The sequence below is a fragment of the Nyctereutes procyonoides genome, unplaced genomic scaffold (genome assembly GCF_905146905.1).
Source record: "Nyctereutes procyonoides isolate TBG_1078 unplaced genomic scaffold, NYPRO_anot_genome, whole genome shotgun sequence".
In the NCBI taxonomy this organism is placed as follows: Eukaryota; Metazoa; Chordata; class Mammalia; order Carnivora; family Canidae; genus Nyctereutes; species Nyctereutes procyonoides.
In genome coordinates this window covers 31113121-31130829 of record NW_026575048.1, presented here as the reverse complement: position 1 = coordinate 31130829, position 17709 = coordinate 31113121, and the positions used below count along the sequence as shown (strand labels likewise).

The following is a 17709-nucleotide window of genomic DNA, read 5'->3' as shown; positions in this document are numbered from 1 at the left end:
TTTACCAAAAAGCATTTTCTTTATTCAGTGTTTTTGTATTAGAATAAGAGGATTTGCATAAAATAACTTTACAGTTAAAGGTTATTAAGTCTAGTCAAAACTCATTGCAAAGACTTTTTACTTTGTGAATACTCACTAACTTATCTATCACTTACAGTGTATCCAGGCACCTCACTGGCACTGGAAAAAAAGAAAAAGCAGCATTTCCAGTATTCAAGGAGCCCACTTGGATGAAAAAAATAAATAAATAAATGTAAAGAAAGGTACAAAGGGCTGCACCTAATTACGCTTTGGGAAAAAGCCTTTACGTGGAAAGTTATATATAAACCAGGCTGTTAATTGATGAGGGTTTATCAAGTGCAGGACAAAAGGTCAGCGAGCTGTAGGCTAGACCAAAGTTCCAGGACCTCGAAGGCACGTTCCCGGAAGAGTGGTAAATGCAGCTGAGCTCAGTTTGGAGTGCCTGGAGCATAGCAACGGGGCAGGAAGCTAAAAAGCCAAGGTTGGGCCTGATTGTGGAGAGCTTCCTAATGAGGAAGGGAGCTAGGAGCTCCGCAGTCCACAGTTTGGGAACCCCAGCGATCAGACACCGGGCCCAGGAAGCCAGGCTGCTGGGTTTGTGTTGAGGTGATCTACTTGAATCCTTACTGAGAACGTTTTCTGTAGCAGGAGGGGGGCAGAAGTGGTACAGAAATGAATAGATGTGAGCTCATGTAGATTTGAGTTTATTGGGAACATGCTTGGTCTTGAAGGAGGAAGGAGATAAAGGCGGTTTCTGGTATTATTTTCTAAGCAGATGAAAGCAGATGGAAAATCGAAGATGAGGGAAGGGGTGCAGTCAGTCACCGAAGGAGGAAGGGGGAGGAAGTACGGCCACCCTAAATCCGTCCGGCACAGGGAGGACCGCTTCGTTGATGCTAAACAAAGTATGTACGTGCTCCGTGACATACGGTATTTTTTTTTTTAAGTCCGTACTTGGGAACAAGAAGGGTAAGCTTCGGCAAAAACGACCTTGTCCGGCGAGAGTACGTTCACTTCAGGAGAGCAGTCATCACACCCTCGCTCGACGGCTTCCCCCGCCGGGCGGCCAGTGCGCCCCGTGGAGAACCGCGCCAGACGGTACGCGGTACGCGCCCCCGCGGCGCTGGGCGCTGGTGCCCGGGGCTGCCGGCCACCGAGCAGCCGCAGACCTGTGCTGAAGAGCCGCGCGCACAACCAGGCAAGACTGGAAAGTACTCCTGACGGAGGATTTGACGGACTGAGGGTCCCCGCCCGGGCAGGGAGACCGCCTGTTTGCAACATCCACTTGTGCTTCACTTCAAGTGCGCTGGGGGACTTGGAAAGGGGCGCCTCCTGCAGTCGCGGCGCCCGCCCGGCAGCCGCCTGAGACTTTCCTGAGCGCCTTCTTGAGGCGCCGTCGGGCTCGCGGAGCAGAAGCTCGGCGGCGTCTGCACCGCGACCGTGGCTCCGCCCAGGGGTTGCTCGCGCCCCCACCCACGGCCCCAGCCCCTCCCTTCCCCGCCGCGAGGGGAGGCAGGCGGCCGGGCGCCCCCGGCGGCGGGCGCGGGGGCACCGCAGGCTCCGGAAGCCGCCCGGCCGGCGCGCGCTGAGCGTCCGGTTGCCCGGGAGACGCCGCGGCCGAGCGCTCGGCAGCGGCTGTGCGGGGGGCGGCCTGCGCGCAGCGACGCCCAGGGTCGGGGCGGCCGGGGCTGCGCGAGGCTGCGTGGGGCGCGCCCCGGGTCCGCGCCGTAAGTCGGTTGCCGGCGGGCCCCGGGCCTGGGGGAGAGCGCAGCGGGGTCCGCGTGCACGCTCCCGGAGAGGGAGCGTTCCTGAGGGCCCCCACCCCCGCCGCAGCTCCCTGGGGCCTGCGGGAGGGCGGGAGGGGCCGCGGGCGCGCACCTGCGCTTCGGGAGGCCGGCCCCGGGTGGCCGCCGGGCTGCGCTGCCTCTGGGGGGTCGAGACCCCTTTAGAGGCCTGGAGGTCAAGCGGACTCGGCCACGCTTCCAGGTACGCGTACATAGGAAATGTGGTGGTGGTGGTGGTGGTTTAAACAAAACCAGTTTCCTGGCTTATATAAGTTACATGGTCTTCTGGTTTCCTGGGATGCTTTTAATTAATAGGGTTGTACTGTCGCCAGGACGAGTTTGTTGGGCAGCCCGGGTGCCTTCGGCCCAGGACGTGATCCTGGAGACCCGGGATCGAGTCCTGCATCGGGCTCCCAGCATGGAGCCTGCTTCTCTCTCTGCCTGTGTCTCTGCCTCTCTCTCTCTCTCTCTCTCTCTCTGAATAAATAAAATCTTAAAAAAAAAAAAAAACAAGTCTGTTAACAGGTGTGTGTGTACTTTTGAAGTTCTGTGATGCAATATGAGGTTCCTAAGACAGATGCAGAATCCTTTCGCAGCCCATTGTTCCGGATCGGTTCTATTAAACATGAATAGTGCAGGTTTGGTTGCATTGGAAACAGTAATAAATAACATCGCACGTTGTGGCTTTAAGCCTGCAGAATTTAACTGGGCTGGCCTGGTCTTGAAAATGTCTCCCTTTGCTTCCCTTGTTCCTAACACCGCTGTTTACACCAGTTTCTTGTAAGTTTAAGATCAGGAAATTAATAATTATGTTTTCACCCCATTACTCTCTCTTTCTTGATTTTCTTCCCCCAGTGTATTCCATAGGCTTGCTTGAGCCCTTAGGACCTGCTTTGTGATACGGTCATGGAAAATAATCTGCCTCCCAGGGTTTTCTGTTTCTATGTGCATCATTTCCTTCAGACTAAGGAAATAAAATAGGAAACTTTCAAAGAATTTAATGATCCACTCAAGTATCTTACCCACTCAGGTATCTTTCTGTGTTTACCAATGGGTCCAACTCTATATCTCTTCTTGCCTTTGTGCACGGAATTTCATTAATTTAACAGTCAGATATTTGGTAAATTTTGAAGTCAGGAAGCCCCATAGCCAAGAGATACATAAATTCAATTGAACATCACTAATGACTGTGAAAAATATTTTCAACCAGTTTCATCTGTTTCACTTTTGAGAGTACCTCAATTTTTTATATACCTTTTGAGAGTAATTAATTTTTTGTATCTTTTAATGTTTCTGTACCTTTTGAGAGTAAGTTACAGACATCATGTACCTTTATGCTTAAGTAGTCCAGTGTAAACTGCCTAAGAATGAGGACATGTTCTTACATAACCACAGTACAGATTACCAAAATCAGGAAATTTAATACCTAACCCACAGTCAATATTTAGGTTTCACCAATTATCCCAGTATTGCTCTTTATAGTTATTCTGAGATTCATTTCAGGATCAACACTGCATTTTATTTTCATGTCTTTTCATTCTCCTTCCTTCTGGAACAGTGCCTTGACCATTGTCTTTTATGACCTTAGCACTTTTAAAAAATCACAGGCCAGATATTTGTAGGATGTCAAAATTATTTCTACTTTTTTCTCATGATTCAATTCAGGCTTTGCATTTCAGGCAACAGTACCACTAAGGAAATCCTGGGTCTTTCTCGGTGGCATATTTGCCTTTTCTAGAAATTCCATGTAAATGGAATCATACAATATGTGGGGGGTGGGAGGAGAGTTGTCTGGCTTCTTTCACATAGTATATGTTTTCAGTTGTGGTTTTTTTTATGCTTATCACATAATAGAATAAATCAATACTTTCCTTTTAATGCTGAATGAGTATTTCATTGCATGGATTTTCATTCATCAGTTAATGGACATTTAGATTGTTTTCAATTGAAGCTTTTATGAATAATGGTACTATAAACACCTGCATACATGTCTTTGTACAGGCATATATTTTTATTTTTCCTGAGTAGATACCAAAGAGTAGAATTTTTATTTGTGTTTTATGTTTAACTTTTAGGATATCACCAAACTATTTACCAGTGGGGCTGTGCCATTTAACGTTCCCACCATTAATGTGTGAGAGTTTCAGTTTCTATACATCCTTATCAATCCTTGATATTGTCAGTCTTTTGGATTTTACCCATTCTGGTGTGTGTGTAGAAGTATCATTGTGGTTTTAATTTACATTTCCTAATGGCTAATAGCATTCTTTCATGTGCTTATTAAACATTTGTATATCTTCTTTGGTGAAATGTCTCTTGAAACCTTTTGTCCATTTTTAGGGTGACTGGCTGGCTCAGCAGAGCATGTGACTCTTGATCTTGGGGTTCTGAGTTTGAGCCCCATGTTGGGGATAGAATTTACTTGAAAAAAATCTTTTGTCCATTTTTAACTTAGGTTATCTGCCTGCCTGTTGAATTGTAAGAGTACTGTATATATATATATTGTGTATACAAATCCTTTATCTCACATTTTCTTCAGTCTGCAGCTTGTTTTTTCATTTTCTTTTTTTGAAGAGCAAAAGATTGTAATTTTGATAAATTCATTTTATCAATTTTCTTTTACATATCAAGCTTTTAGTGTAATCTCTTGGATATTTTTGCCTACTTAAGGTCAAAAAGATTTTTCTCCTTTTTTTTTTTTTTTTTTTTTTTAACTAGAACTCAGTAGTAGTTGTGGCTCTTACATTTTGGTCTATGATCCATTTTGAGTTAATTTTTGTATATTGTGTAAGGTATCTAAGGTTTTTTTGGCTTTTGTTTTTGTTGTTGTTACTTGTAGATACTAATTGTCCTAGCATCATTTGTTGAAAATAGTCTATCTTCATTGAATTGCCAAGGCATCTTTGTCAAAATCAATTGGCTATAAATAAAAAGGGCTATTTCTTGAATGTTTCACTAATATATATGTCTATCTTTATTCCAATGCCATATCCTTTGATTGACTATAACTTTATGGTAAAATTTGAAGTCAAGTATTGTAAGTCTTCCCAGTTTGTTTTTATTCCAGGTTGCTTTGGCTCTTCCTGGTACTGTGCATTTACATATCAGTCTTAGGTTCATCTTGTCAATTTCTAGCCCCAAAAAAGTCTATTGGGATTTTTATAGGGATTTAATTTAATCTGTCAGTGAATTTATGGAGCACTGACATTTTATTGAGTTTTCCAACCCATGACCATGACATTTCTCTCCTTTTATTTATCTCTCCTTTAATTTTCAATGTTCAGGTCTTGCACTTCACTTGTTAAATTCATTTCTAAATGTTTTATTCTTTTAATGTTATGATGAGTGGAATTGTTTTCATTTCCAAATTGTTAGTGCATAGACACACAATTTATTATGTTATATTGATCATGTATCCCACTACATTGCAAATATGTTCATTAGTTCAAGTTGCTTTTTTATAGATTCATTAGGGTATTTTTTACATACAGTATCGTGGCATTTCCAAGTAATGACAGCTTTACTTTCCATTTCCAATCTATATAACTTTATTTTTCTTGTTTTATTGCAATGGCAAGAACTTCCAATACAATGTTAAATAGAAGTGGTAAAAGCAAAATCATTTTCCCAGTCTTAGGGAGAAAGCATTGTCTTTAAACATGTTAACTACATTTTTCACATGTTAACTACATGTTTCACATATGCCCTTGAGGAAGGTCCCTTCTATTCATGATTTGTTGAGATTTTTATCATGAGTGAGTGTTGGCTTTTGTCGATGCTTTTTTTTATGCCTATTGAAATGGTCATGTGGTTGGGTCTTTTATTCTGTTATTATTATGGTGTTACACATTGATATTAACCAAACTGGGCAACCCGGGTTGCGCAGCCGTTTAGCCCCACCTGCAGCCTGGGGTGTGATCCTGGAGACCCAGGATGGAGTCCCACGTCGGGCTCCCTACATGGGAGCCTGCTTCTCTCTCTGTCTGTCTCTGCCTTTCTCTCTCTCTCTCTCTCTGAATAAATAAATAAATCTTTAAAAAAAAAAGATATTAACCAAACTTGCATTCTTGAAATAAATTCCACATATTCATGGTATATAATCTTTTTTATATGTGTCTGGATTTGGTTTGCCAATTATTTCATTAAGGATTCTTGTGTCTATATTTATGAAAATAATAATCTGTAGTTTTTCTGGTAATTTCTTAGTCTGTGTATCAAGGGAATATTGGCCTTATGGATTTAGTTAGGAAATGTTTCCTCCTCTTCTATTTTTAGGACTAGTTTGTAAATATTGGTATTAATTCTTTTTTGAATGTTTGGTAGAATTCACTATGAAGCCATCTTCATCACTATGAAGCCCTTTTCTTTGTGGGTTATTTTTCATTATTATCCAGTTTCTTCATTTGTTATGGGCATAGTCAGATTTTCTATCTTTTTCTTGGGTCAGTTTTGATATTTCGTCTTTTTAAGCCAACCACATTATCTGATTTGGCTGCATAAAACTATTCATAATATTCTGTTAGCCATTTTTAATTTCTCTAGGTGATTGTGATTTGAATGATTTTTTTCTCTATTTTCTTAGTCTAAAAATTCATCAATTTCATTGATCTTTTTGAAGAACCTACTTTTTGTTTTATTGGTTTTTTGCTGTTTTTCTGATGCATCAGTCATTAAGCTGATTGTTCCTTTGTATGTGAATGGATCTTTCTCACTGTTTTCAAGATATTCCCTTTATCTTTGGCTTTTAACAGTTTGGCTATAATGTATCTAGAGCTGTATCTCCTAATGTTTATCCTACTTTGATATTCATTTAGCTCTTGAATCTGTAAATTAATATTTTCCATTAAATTTGGAACTTTTTTGCCATTATTTCTTTCAGTATTTTCTTCTGCCCCTTTGTCTCAGTTGTCTTTCCGGGAATGTCATTACATTTATGTTGGTACTATTGATTTTGTACCACAGGCCTCTGAGGCTCTGTTCAGTCTTTTTTCTCTCTTGGATATTGGTCTTTTTCCATTAATATATCTTCAGATTCATTGAGTCTTTCTTCTGCCATCTCAAATCTGCTCTTGAGCCCATGTAGGGAATTTTTCATTTCAATTGTACCTCTCGACTCAAAAATTTGGTTCTTTTTTTTTTTTTAAACTTGTCATTTTGTTGTTGTTGTTGAGCTTTCCTATTTATTAAATCATTGTCATATAATTCTTTAATTCTTTAAATTATATTGCTTTAATTATTTGAACAAATTTATAATTGTTGTTTTAAAGTCTTTGTCAGCTAAATAAAATAGCTAAATCCATTCAGAATCCATTTTTATTAACTTTTTTTCCTGAGTATCACACTTTCCTTTTTCTTAGCATGTCTCATTTTTTTTAATTGAAAACTAGACACTTTAGATATTATATCTATGCTGGATTCCAGTTTTCCCCCTGAGGAAGATTTTGTGGGTTGCTTTTGTTTTTGTTTTTGTAACCTGCTTGTATTCCAGAATCTATCTCCTTCTGAGGGTGTGACTGTTGTTGTCTGTGTTCAGTTTTTAATTTTTCTGGCCTGGCTCTCTAGGACTAACCATTGTCTGCATAGTTTAGTGGTCACCAATAGTTTGGGCAGCAGTGGTATTTAAACAACTCTAGCCGTAGTCTTTCACCCTTTCCCAGTGGATCAGTGTGTGGGTTGAAGAGCATATTCATAATTCAGTCAGTCCTCAAATCTGCCTCAGCTTTAACTTCCTTTATCTTTCCTGTGCATTCCTCATAGTTTCCCAGTTAGCCAGAGATATGTAAAGCCAACCTAACTCTTCTATGGTTCTTACATTTCCAGGGTCCTCCCATAAATTTTTGGCTAGTCTGCAGCTCACCCCTACAGGAACCATACCCTTAGGCTTGCAAAGCTGTGGGGGGTTTCCCCGTTTTTTTCTTACTGAATTTTTAAGGATTTTACTGATAGTGTTGTCACAGGTTTTCAGCCTGTCACAGGTTTGAGCCATATCAAGCACATTTTCTCTTAGAGTAAGGCTTCTGGTTTATGGCCTGTTCACAGTGGTAGAACTGCTACACCTGCTGAGCTGGAGGATGGAGATAAAGAATGGCAAGCAGACCTGGGTAAGAAGCCACAGATGCCCATTGTCCTTAAGTGGAGTTCTAATGTATCATGAATAAATACTTCTCAATTTGTTTTTTGCCTTTGGTTGATTTCCAGAGCCCCCAAATTGTTATGTGTTGTTTTTTGTTTTGTTTTTTTTTACAATTTTGACTAGTCTTGTGTTTTAGAAAGAGGATTCACCAACATACACAGTAGTCAAAGCCATAGTTGGCCCCTGGTGCTTTTTGTGGGATTAAACACACACACACACCACAAATTATTTCTTATACAAAATTACTCTAAGTTCTCAACCTCTACGTAAATTTTTGTAAACTGTATTTCTCTAGAAAATTATCCATTTCATCTACATTTTCAGATTCATTTTTATAGATGTCTGCAAAGTAGCCTCATGATTTTTAAAAACATTGTTCTCTTTGGTGGTTATTCTTGTCATTTCTTATTTTTATTTCCTATATTCATTCTTTCTCCCTTTTTTCTTGGTTAAGCTAGTTATAGGTTTGTTTTAATTTTTTTAAGGAACTAATATTTGGGTTTATTAATTAGATCTATTATTTTTGTGTTCTCTATTAATTTCTGCATCAGTTATATTGTTTCTTGTGCTTTCTTTGGCTTATTTTGTAGTTCTTTTTTTAAATTGTTAAGCTTGTTATTTTTACTCATTTTTCTTCTATATTGCTTTGATCTCTGGATTTTTTTCTCCTAATTTCTGTATGTCAGGTTATCTCAACCATGGCATTATAAACATTTTGGATAGGTAATTCTTTATTGTGGGGTTCTATCCTGTGCATTAAGGAATACTTAGCAGCACCCTTGGCCTCTACATACCCATAATAACCAAAAACATCTCCAGACATTGAAAAATACCCCTGGGGGCTAAAATCACCCCCAGTTGAGAATCCCCACTTTAAATATATCTCATTGCTTTAGATATGTAGTATTTTCATTATTATTTTTTTAAATTCCATTATTTAAGTTTGCATTTCTGCCCTTTACCCAAGAGGTATTTAATTGAAGGCTTTTTTAGTTTCTAGGTGGAAAGTCTTTTTTTTTAATTTTATGTATATATATTTTAATTCTAATTTCTAGTTTGATAGTTTGTAATCAGAATGATTTTATGATTTCTAATTATGAAACTTTCTAATGTTTTCTTTGTGACCTAATATATGATCGTTTTTTTATAAATATTCCATGTGTGCTTGAGAAGAAGGTACATTTTAGATTATCAGAGTGTAAAATTCAATGCTGCCTTTCTAAAGCTGCCTTTATGGTTACATTTTTAAGTCTTCTACATAGTTACATATCTTCTGTGCACTTACCTTGCCTTTTCCTGACAGTAGTATATTTAAGTTTCACTATTAATGTATTTCAGTGCATGTCTTCTTGCATGTCCTAAAGTTTCTGCTGTATAACAGTAATTGTTACATTATTTGGAGGCTCTTATATCTTCATTGTGAATTGTGGCTTTAGCGTTAAAACTACCCCCTTTTGTTGTATTTAGTTCTTTTTGTAGTTTTAGTTCTACTCCATCAGATACCAGGATCATAAATCTTCTTTCTTAATGTTTCCATTTGCCCTGAATACCTTTGCTTGTCTTTTTATTTTAACTTTTCTGAATCACTTTAGATGTGTCTCTTGCACAGAGCATATAGTTGGAGCTTGCTTTGAGAGTAAAATTGAAAATCTTTTTCATTTAATAAGTGAGTTAAGCTCACTCATAATTATTGGTATCACTGATATTAGTCTTTATTCTGTCATCTTGTTTTATATTATAATTTTTATGTGTACAATATTAATCTGTGTTTCTTTATGTATTGTGTTGGTCTTTATGTCTCAGATTTCTTTGGGTATTTTTTTAATGCTCTTAGTCCCTGCTTTCTTATTTAACCTTTTATTTTATGGTTTGTCTGTTTTTAGTGGTATATTTTACTCCATCTGTTCAGTTATGAATGAGTTTATTCTGCTTTCTTCTTTCCCTTTCCATTTCTTACACATATTTTTATTTTTTTAAGATTTTATGTATTTATTCATGAGAGACAGAGAGAGAGAGAGAGAGAGAGAGAGAGAGAGAGAGGTAGAAATATAGGCAGAGAGAGAAGCAGGCTCCATGCAGGGAGCCCCATGTGGGACTCGATCCTGGGACTCCAGGATCACGCCCTGAGCTGAAGGCAGGCGCTAAACCGCTGAGCCAGCCAAGCATCCCTCTTACACATATTTTTAATTGCAGTACTTTCTAACCTGTCAGTACTTTTAACATTTATTTTTTTAAAGATTGTGTTTATTCATGAGAGACACAGAGAGAGACAGGCAGAGACACAGGCAGAGGGAGAAGCAGGCTTCATGCAGGGAGTCCAATGTGGGACTTGATCCCAGGACTCTGGGATCATGCCCTGAGCCAAAGGCAGAGGCTCAACCACTGAGCCACCCAGGCGTCCTGCACTTCTAACATTTATATGTTACTCTTCCACCATTGTCCCCACTTTTGCTTTAGTCTTCAATTAAATATATTAGATGCTTACTGTAAATCTCTTCCTGAAGTTTTCCCAATCAGCTCTTGGTTGGGTAAAAGTTGTCCTCTTGTAGATTCTTTGAGAAGGTTTACGAATGTAGTGTACCTGGAGTTCTTGCATATTTTGAACAGTTTCTATAACTTTGCTACTTGAAGGACAGTTTGGTTGAGTAGAAAATCCTGGCTTTCACTTTCTTGAGTGTCTTCAAAAGGCTGCTATATTTTTATGTTGCTTTGTGTGTTCTCTTGACAATTTTGATGTCACTCTCTTTCTCCTACACTTTAGTCTTTATACCTACAGGTTATGTAAGTATTTGATTTGATAGTTTTATTCCAATACACCTTTGAGTTGATTGTTGTGATTCAGTTTTGCCAACTACCTCATGGGCCTTTTCAATATGTATACTCCAATCTTATTTTGTTGCCAGAAAAATTTCATAGTTTATAGTTTCTTTTTTTTTTAATTTTTGTTTATTTATGATAGTCACAGAGAGAGAGGGAGATAGAGAGGCAGAGACACAGGCAGAGGGAGAAGCAGGCCCCATGCACCGGGAGCCCGACATGGGATTCGATCCCGGGTCTCCAAGATCGTGCCCCGGGCCAAAGGCAGGCGCTAAACCGCTGCGCCACCCAGGGATCCCCAGTTTATAGTTTCAACTGTTGGTTCTGTTACACTGGTTTTTTTTTTTCTTCAGAGATTCTAGTTACATATGTTGGGTCTTTTTTGCCTGTCTTCTATTTCAACCACTTTCGCTCTAAAATCTGTTACTTTTTTCTCTCATTTTTATTCTCTTAATTGCTGTTCTCTTAATTGCTTTTTTAAAATGCCCCTTCCAATTTTCATTAGAATCTCTTATCCCATTGGCATCTTGTGTTTTTTAGCCATTATCTGTGAGATGGTTTTGTCTTTTTCTTGTTTGTTTCCTGAGTTCAAATAACTTTTCTTCTTTCTTTCTTTCTGTCTTTCTGTCTTTCTGTCTTTTCTTTCTTTCTCTTTCTTTCTGTCTGTCTGTCTTATTTGAATTTCTGATTCAAAGTGGCTTTTCATGGGGGTACCTGGGTGGCTCAGTTAAACATCTGCCTTCAGTTCAGGTCATGATCCCAGGGTCCTGGGATCAAGCCCCACATCCATTGGGCTCCCTGCTCAGCAAGGAGCCTGCTTCTCTCTCTCTCCTCTCTCCCCTCTCCCCCATGTTTTCTCTCCCACTCTGAAATAAATAAAATCTTTAAAAAAGAAAAGCAGCCTTTCATATCTCCAGATGAATGTTAGAAGATACTTAAATCAGTTTGGAGTGTTGTGATAGTTTTCTTCTGCTTCATTGTTAGGGTTTTTTTTGGCATAATTTTCTTCAGCTAAAATGTTTGATTCTCATTTCTATTTTCTTCCAGTAATAGGTTTGTATGGAAACTGCTCTTCTCTCTTTTATTTCCTTGGCAGTATTTGTCTTGTAATAATTGACAGCTATCCTAGCTCAAGATAGTTCTTTCTGTCACTGTACCAAAGTGCAGTTTTTTTCATGAGTAGCACATTTTAAAAATTAGTGGTGAAGAGATTTGCATGTCCTTCAGTTTTGGGTTCTCCTTTGTCTTGCAGGGGCACAAATCTATCCCTCTTGCTTCTTTTTCCCTTCTCTTTCCAGCCTCTGAGGGAGCTTAGGGAGGCCTCTCCCTTCCCTCCTGCCCTTCTCTTCCCCAAGAGCAGTGTCACGCTGACTGATGCCTCCTCAGCATCCATGCCTTTAAGTCCCTTCCCTGCGGCAGACATTTGATCTACCAGGACACACTTAGAATTTCTGCATGTGTGCTGTTTTTTCTCCTCAAGGGATGGAGGGGGGATGATTTTAAGTCTATCATAGACCCTTCATTTCCTCTTCTGTCTTCTTGACAGTTTTTCCAGATCCCACCCCAGTCCTGTATTTGCTCTCTGCAAAGTGGGACCTTCAGAGATATCTCTTCCAGAATTTGTAGTTTACTTTTCTACTTTAATTTGTAAATTCCTCTGTCTTCCTGCAATGTTGGAAACATTGCATTTAATATGGTTTTATTGTTTATTGAGGAGATTAGATTTAGACAGCCACCATTATCCTCGGCACTATCAAAGTTCTCCACCATAAACATCTTCCCAAGCCATTTAGGTATAATATGGAGAGGGTTGGGAACTTTGGGTAAGTGTAGAGAATAAGAAAGAAGGCATTTTATTTAAAACAAACCGATTTTGAGATGATTCTATTTGTGTAGAGATAGTCATCAAACATATAATTGGTCTGTACCTCAGTTAAGATGTTAAGAATTACTGCTTTTTCACACTCCAGTAGAGTCCTAGTAAGCTGGAATTAGAGTCATAAATGCCTTTGAGGAATTTCTGCCGTGGTCTGACTCCTCTCTGCATGCTCAGATTCATCTTCCATGAACATATAAGGGCTTTAGAAAACAGCTACTATTGAAAGGTTACCAGATAAAATAATATTTTTACTATTTTCTGGTGCTTTATTTTATCGAATTCAGAAGTTTGGTTGATGTGACTGAGAGATCTAAGTATTAGTCTGAGAACTCAATCATTATTAAGCCATTTGCGAAAAAAGAAAATCATAGATCAGTAGATCAAATCATCTACCTAGAGAGAAATAAAATAATACAAAGACTTAAATATCATAATTAAGCTTTTTGGCATACTCATAGTTTATGCCAGTAACATGGGATTTATCAAGCAGGTTGAATTCATAAATCCACAGAGATTTACACCAATAACTTTCTAAAGCAAATTCCCAGTTTCTACTATTTTCTTTCCTATCACCTGTAACTAGTCTGAAGAACAAATGTATGCATGCTTGTATCTAAATACATTTAAGATAATAATATTTATGTAACAAAATGGTATAACCTACAGAGTTTTCAAAACATAATCTGTGATGAATTTTCCATGCATTAAGTGTATATTGCTTCCATTTTCTCCCTTTAATAAGAGAAAATAGAATCTATAAAAATATATATAGCATTGTAAAACATTTAGTAATAGTCATTTACCCAAGTAAAACACTTTTCCCATTTGTATATCTCTATGGTGGCAAGTGAGCGTGGATGATTTCTTTCTCCACTGAGACACTCTGTGGATGATGAAAAAGATGTTAGTGAAGTAAAAAAAAAAAGTACTCATTTGAACCATGAAAAATTTGTAAAGTGGTCAGCATTTCACTTGACAGTTTATTAATACTAAGACCTGGACTGTGCATTCTTTTGAATTAACTGAGAGGCAGTATAGCATAGTGATTCAAATTGTGATCTCTGGAACCTGACTTCCTGGGTTCTAATTTCATCCTAGTTTCACTTTCCCTTGGTTTTCTCATCCACATAATTGGTTAAAAATAGCACTTACTTCATAGAATGGTTGTAAAATTATATGTAATATTCATAGGACAATATTACTTAAGTGCTATTATTATCACTATTAGATTATATTAAGATTCTGCTCGATAAAGTGGTTTATATTAAAAATATAAAGCTATATATTTTTAATCCTAGACTTATTTATTTAATAATGTTGGCCTTCTTCAACATGTAATCCAGTCACCACAAAATTCACAAGTGAAGTGAGTGATAGAAGACAGAAAAATATTTCCATGGAAATCCCTATGAAAGAAAGCATCACTGAAAAATTAGAGAAACCTGTCTCCTTTTTCATGCTCTTTATTTTCTTTGGGAGCTAAGAATTTAAGGATCTGTTCCTTCGTACATATAAAAGCTAAGAGCAATAAATGATGCACTGAAAAGATTTTCTGTTTTTAATGGCTGCTTTAGTCAGCAACCGCATCTACTCTTTCTTCTCTCCACCAGGTGGAAGTATAACACTTTGTACCCTGTCTCTTCCTCAATTCTTTCTAGTCTCCTAGTCAGAGAGGTGAGGAAGGAAAAGATAAACACTGTATTCAAGAGTGTGAAATGTTCCACCAGCTGGATTTTACAGCATCATATTTTAATAATTTACTTGAGGATAATGAAAGTAGACTGGATACAGTTCCTTTCCACAAATTCTTTAATTCAACTGAACTAAAAGCAGACCCATTATAAGAAATATATAAAATCTTTCTAGTAGCTGGAAGAACTGCATTATGACTAAACTGAATTACCAAAATAATGTTCCAGTATCTTTAAGTGTATTTAAAATTAAATGACGGAAAGAAATTTTGGCATCTAAGTAAATCGGTTTTACGTAAGAGACTGTGAGCACGTTGTCCTTGATAACTTGATTAAGCTGAGTCATCTTATTTTCCAGGTGTAACATTGTGCTGCAAGTCAATACAGTAATATAAGTCATTTCAACTATAATGGAAAAGTACGAAAAATTAGCTAAGATTGGAGAAGGATCTTATGGGGTTGTATTCAAATGCAGAAACAAAACCTCAGGACAAGTGGTAGCTATTAAAAAATTTGTGGAATCTGAAGATGATCCTGTTGTTAAGAAAATAGCACTAAGGGAAATACGTATGTTGAAGGTATGTTAACTTTCTCTGTATATAACATCATGGTATTGGATGAAATGTGTATGCCAAAATTACAATTCAAATGGATTTTAAAGTGATATTTTTTTCTCATTGAACTTAAATTTCTTGGTATCAGCAACTATGGAAAATAAATTGATTATTACTTTGGACTTTGGCAGTTCTGATATTGAAGTCCTTACATTGTGGTTGGTAAATATTCAATGTCCTAAGTCCCTTCACCCCAGTGTTTACCCTCCCCCTCCCCCACCTTGGCCTTTCTCCACCTGCCCACCTCCCTTCTCCCCACAAACCAGCAGCTAAAAGAACACCTCCTGGCACAGGAGCCCACCAGGACTGTACCAGTCCCCCTGTAAGCATCAATATGGCATCTGTGCTTCACTCCACCGGGTCTTAGGCATATTGAGTATCTCCCCCAGCTATATAGATATTTTTCACAAAGATTTTGTTAGGCTTTTTTTTTTTTTTTAAGGTAAGCTCTATGCCCAACGTGGGGCTTGAACTCCAGACCCAGAGATCAAATCACATGCTTTAAGACTGAGCCAGCCAGGCACCTCTAAAGTTGTTTTTACTCTGATAGGATTTGACATGTAAGATAAGTCTTCAACTTAAATATTTTCCAGGCCTAGAAATCTTATGGTTTTAGAAGCACAGAAGACCTTAGGGATGCCTCTCATCCATCATCCTTATTTTATCAGAGAGGAAACTGAGGTACAGGACAGCACTTCTCAAACATTAATGTGCTTTGGAATTCCCGAGGGGACTTTGCTAAAATGAAGATTTTGAGTCAAAGGTCCATGACCAGCCTGAGATTCAGCATTTCAAGTAAACTCCCCAATGGCACAGTAGGTGCTGATTTATAGACCACACTTTGAGTAATAAAAGTGTGATTTCCTTACTTTTGACCTGTGCCATCTTTCTTTTAGGAAAATCCCAGAAACCAGTTTTTAGAGGAGGATAACAATTACCACATTATCCGTCCTTCCAAGTATTATTTGCAGCAGGTTTTCTCAAACTAATAATAGTTTAAGGGATCCCTGGGTGGCGCAGCGGTTTAGCGCCTGCCTTTGGCCCAGGGCGTGATCCTGGAAACCCAGGATCGAATCCCATGTCGGGCTCCCGGTGCATGGAGCCTGCTTCTCCCTCTGCCTATGTCTCTGCCTCTCTCTCTCTCTGTGTGTGACTATCACAAATAAATAAAATTAAAAAATAATAATAATAGTTTAAAATATAATTTAATATACACAGAATTTTCCCATCATAAAAACCGGTTCACTGATACCTCACAGCCGGCAGAGGGCGCGGGTTAGCCAGGCGGCTTTGTCTCAGAGCTAAGAAGCTACAGGGTGTGTCTGAACCGGCCGTGGGTGGTTTTCTCATAAAAGTAATGCTTTTTATCCAGCACCTGCCGCCGCCTCATGTCTGCAAGTAAGGTTAAGCTCAGGTAGTACCTCCTGGGTCACAATGCCCCAATTTAAGAATGGACTTTAAGGTCATAAGTAGTCGGAGGGGCCCTGGGTGACTCAGTAATTGAGCCCCTCAGGGTGTGATCCTGGGGTCCTGGGATCAAGTCCTGCATCAGGCTCCCCGCAGGAAGCCTGCCTCTCCGCCTATGTCTCTGCCTCGCTCTGTGTGTCTCTTATGAATAAATAAATAAAATCCTTTTTTTTTTAAGTAGTAAGATTCCACCTCAGCTTGTCTGGCGATGGTTCTTCTAATGTACCTCTTGCCAGCTATATGATGTGTTACACCCATGCATGCCCTGAACAGATTCCTTCCAAAATAAATTTATCTTACCTTCCTCACATCCTCCTAGTATTTAAATGTGATTTGATTTTTGTCCTCCGTATTACCTGTTTTATTTATACAAGTCACTGTTTTTCTGGGCTAAATTAATTTTATTTGCAAAAGGGATATAAATTGCTGAGCTGCCCAAAGACAGATTTGACCAGGTTAGCATCTATAAATCCCTTACTTTCCTGGTAAAAACACTGTCTTCTTCCCTTCCGTGGTTTTTAGCGTAGCACAAAGTGGCTGGCTTACCTGTGTGACCTGTCCATCCATTCTTTGCCTTTCTGCTCTTTAGGCAATGGCAAATCGATTTTGTGCTCTGGACATATTTTTAATATGTGATGGAGTCATTTTTCCCAAACTATTGAGCACATAGTTGCAGAGTGATTTTTCCCCCCTCAAACCATGCTTACAGAAACTAGAGGATGCTGTTTCTATTGGGCCTGTAAAATATTTATGCAGCTCCCACTATATGCAAAATATGGTGCTCCCTCTATATAGCTATCTGTCTAAGTGGCATAGGGTTTGAAAAGTGATGTATCTAATATACTGGGAAAACAATAGAGAAAATGAGTTATATGTAGATGGGAGCGACCAGATGTCCTGTTTATAGCTATTGTCCCAGAGTCCAGTCTGATTAGCACCTTCTTTCAAAAGCATCCTGGTTTGGGACACCTGGGTGGCTCATTGCTTGAGCATCTGCCTTCTACTCAGGGCATGATCCTGGAGTCCCAGAATCGAGTCCCATGTCGGGCTCCTTGCATGGAGCCTGCTTCTCCCTCTGCCAGTGTCTCTGCCTTTTTCTCTCTGTGTCTCTCATGAGTAAATAAATGAAATCTTAAAAAAAAAAAAAAAAAGCATCCTGGTATGTGTGCTAAATTATGTGGCCACCCTAGATATAGGCAGAGTGACTGTATCTGCCTGTTTGCCTGGGACAGTCTTGTCTTATACTCTTTACCCTGATTGGATGATAAATTATACAGTTACTCTATGATGTGTTATCTTACCC

General features: G+C 38.9%; 1 protein-coding gene across 2 annotated transcripts in view; it reads left to right on the top strand.

Moving 5' to 3' along the window:
* The first annotated feature begins 432 nt into the window (after positions 1–432).
* Positions 433–17709, top strand: part of CDKL4 (cyclin dependent kinase like 4) — a 49258-nt gene continuing 31981 nt past the window's right edge. The window contains exons 1-3 of one of the 2 annotated variants that reach the window (XM_055327363.1): positions 433–627; positions 797–926; positions 14684–14903. In XM_055327363.1, the coding sequence (XP_055183338.1) occupies positions 14736–14903 (168 nt within the window). In that variant the 5' untranslated portion in view covers positions 433–627; positions 797–926; positions 14684–14735. Of the gene's footprint in view, positions 628–796; positions 927–1708; positions 2008–14683; positions 14904–17709 lie in introns of those variants that run through there. The other variant, XM_055327362.1, reaches the window with a different exon arrangement.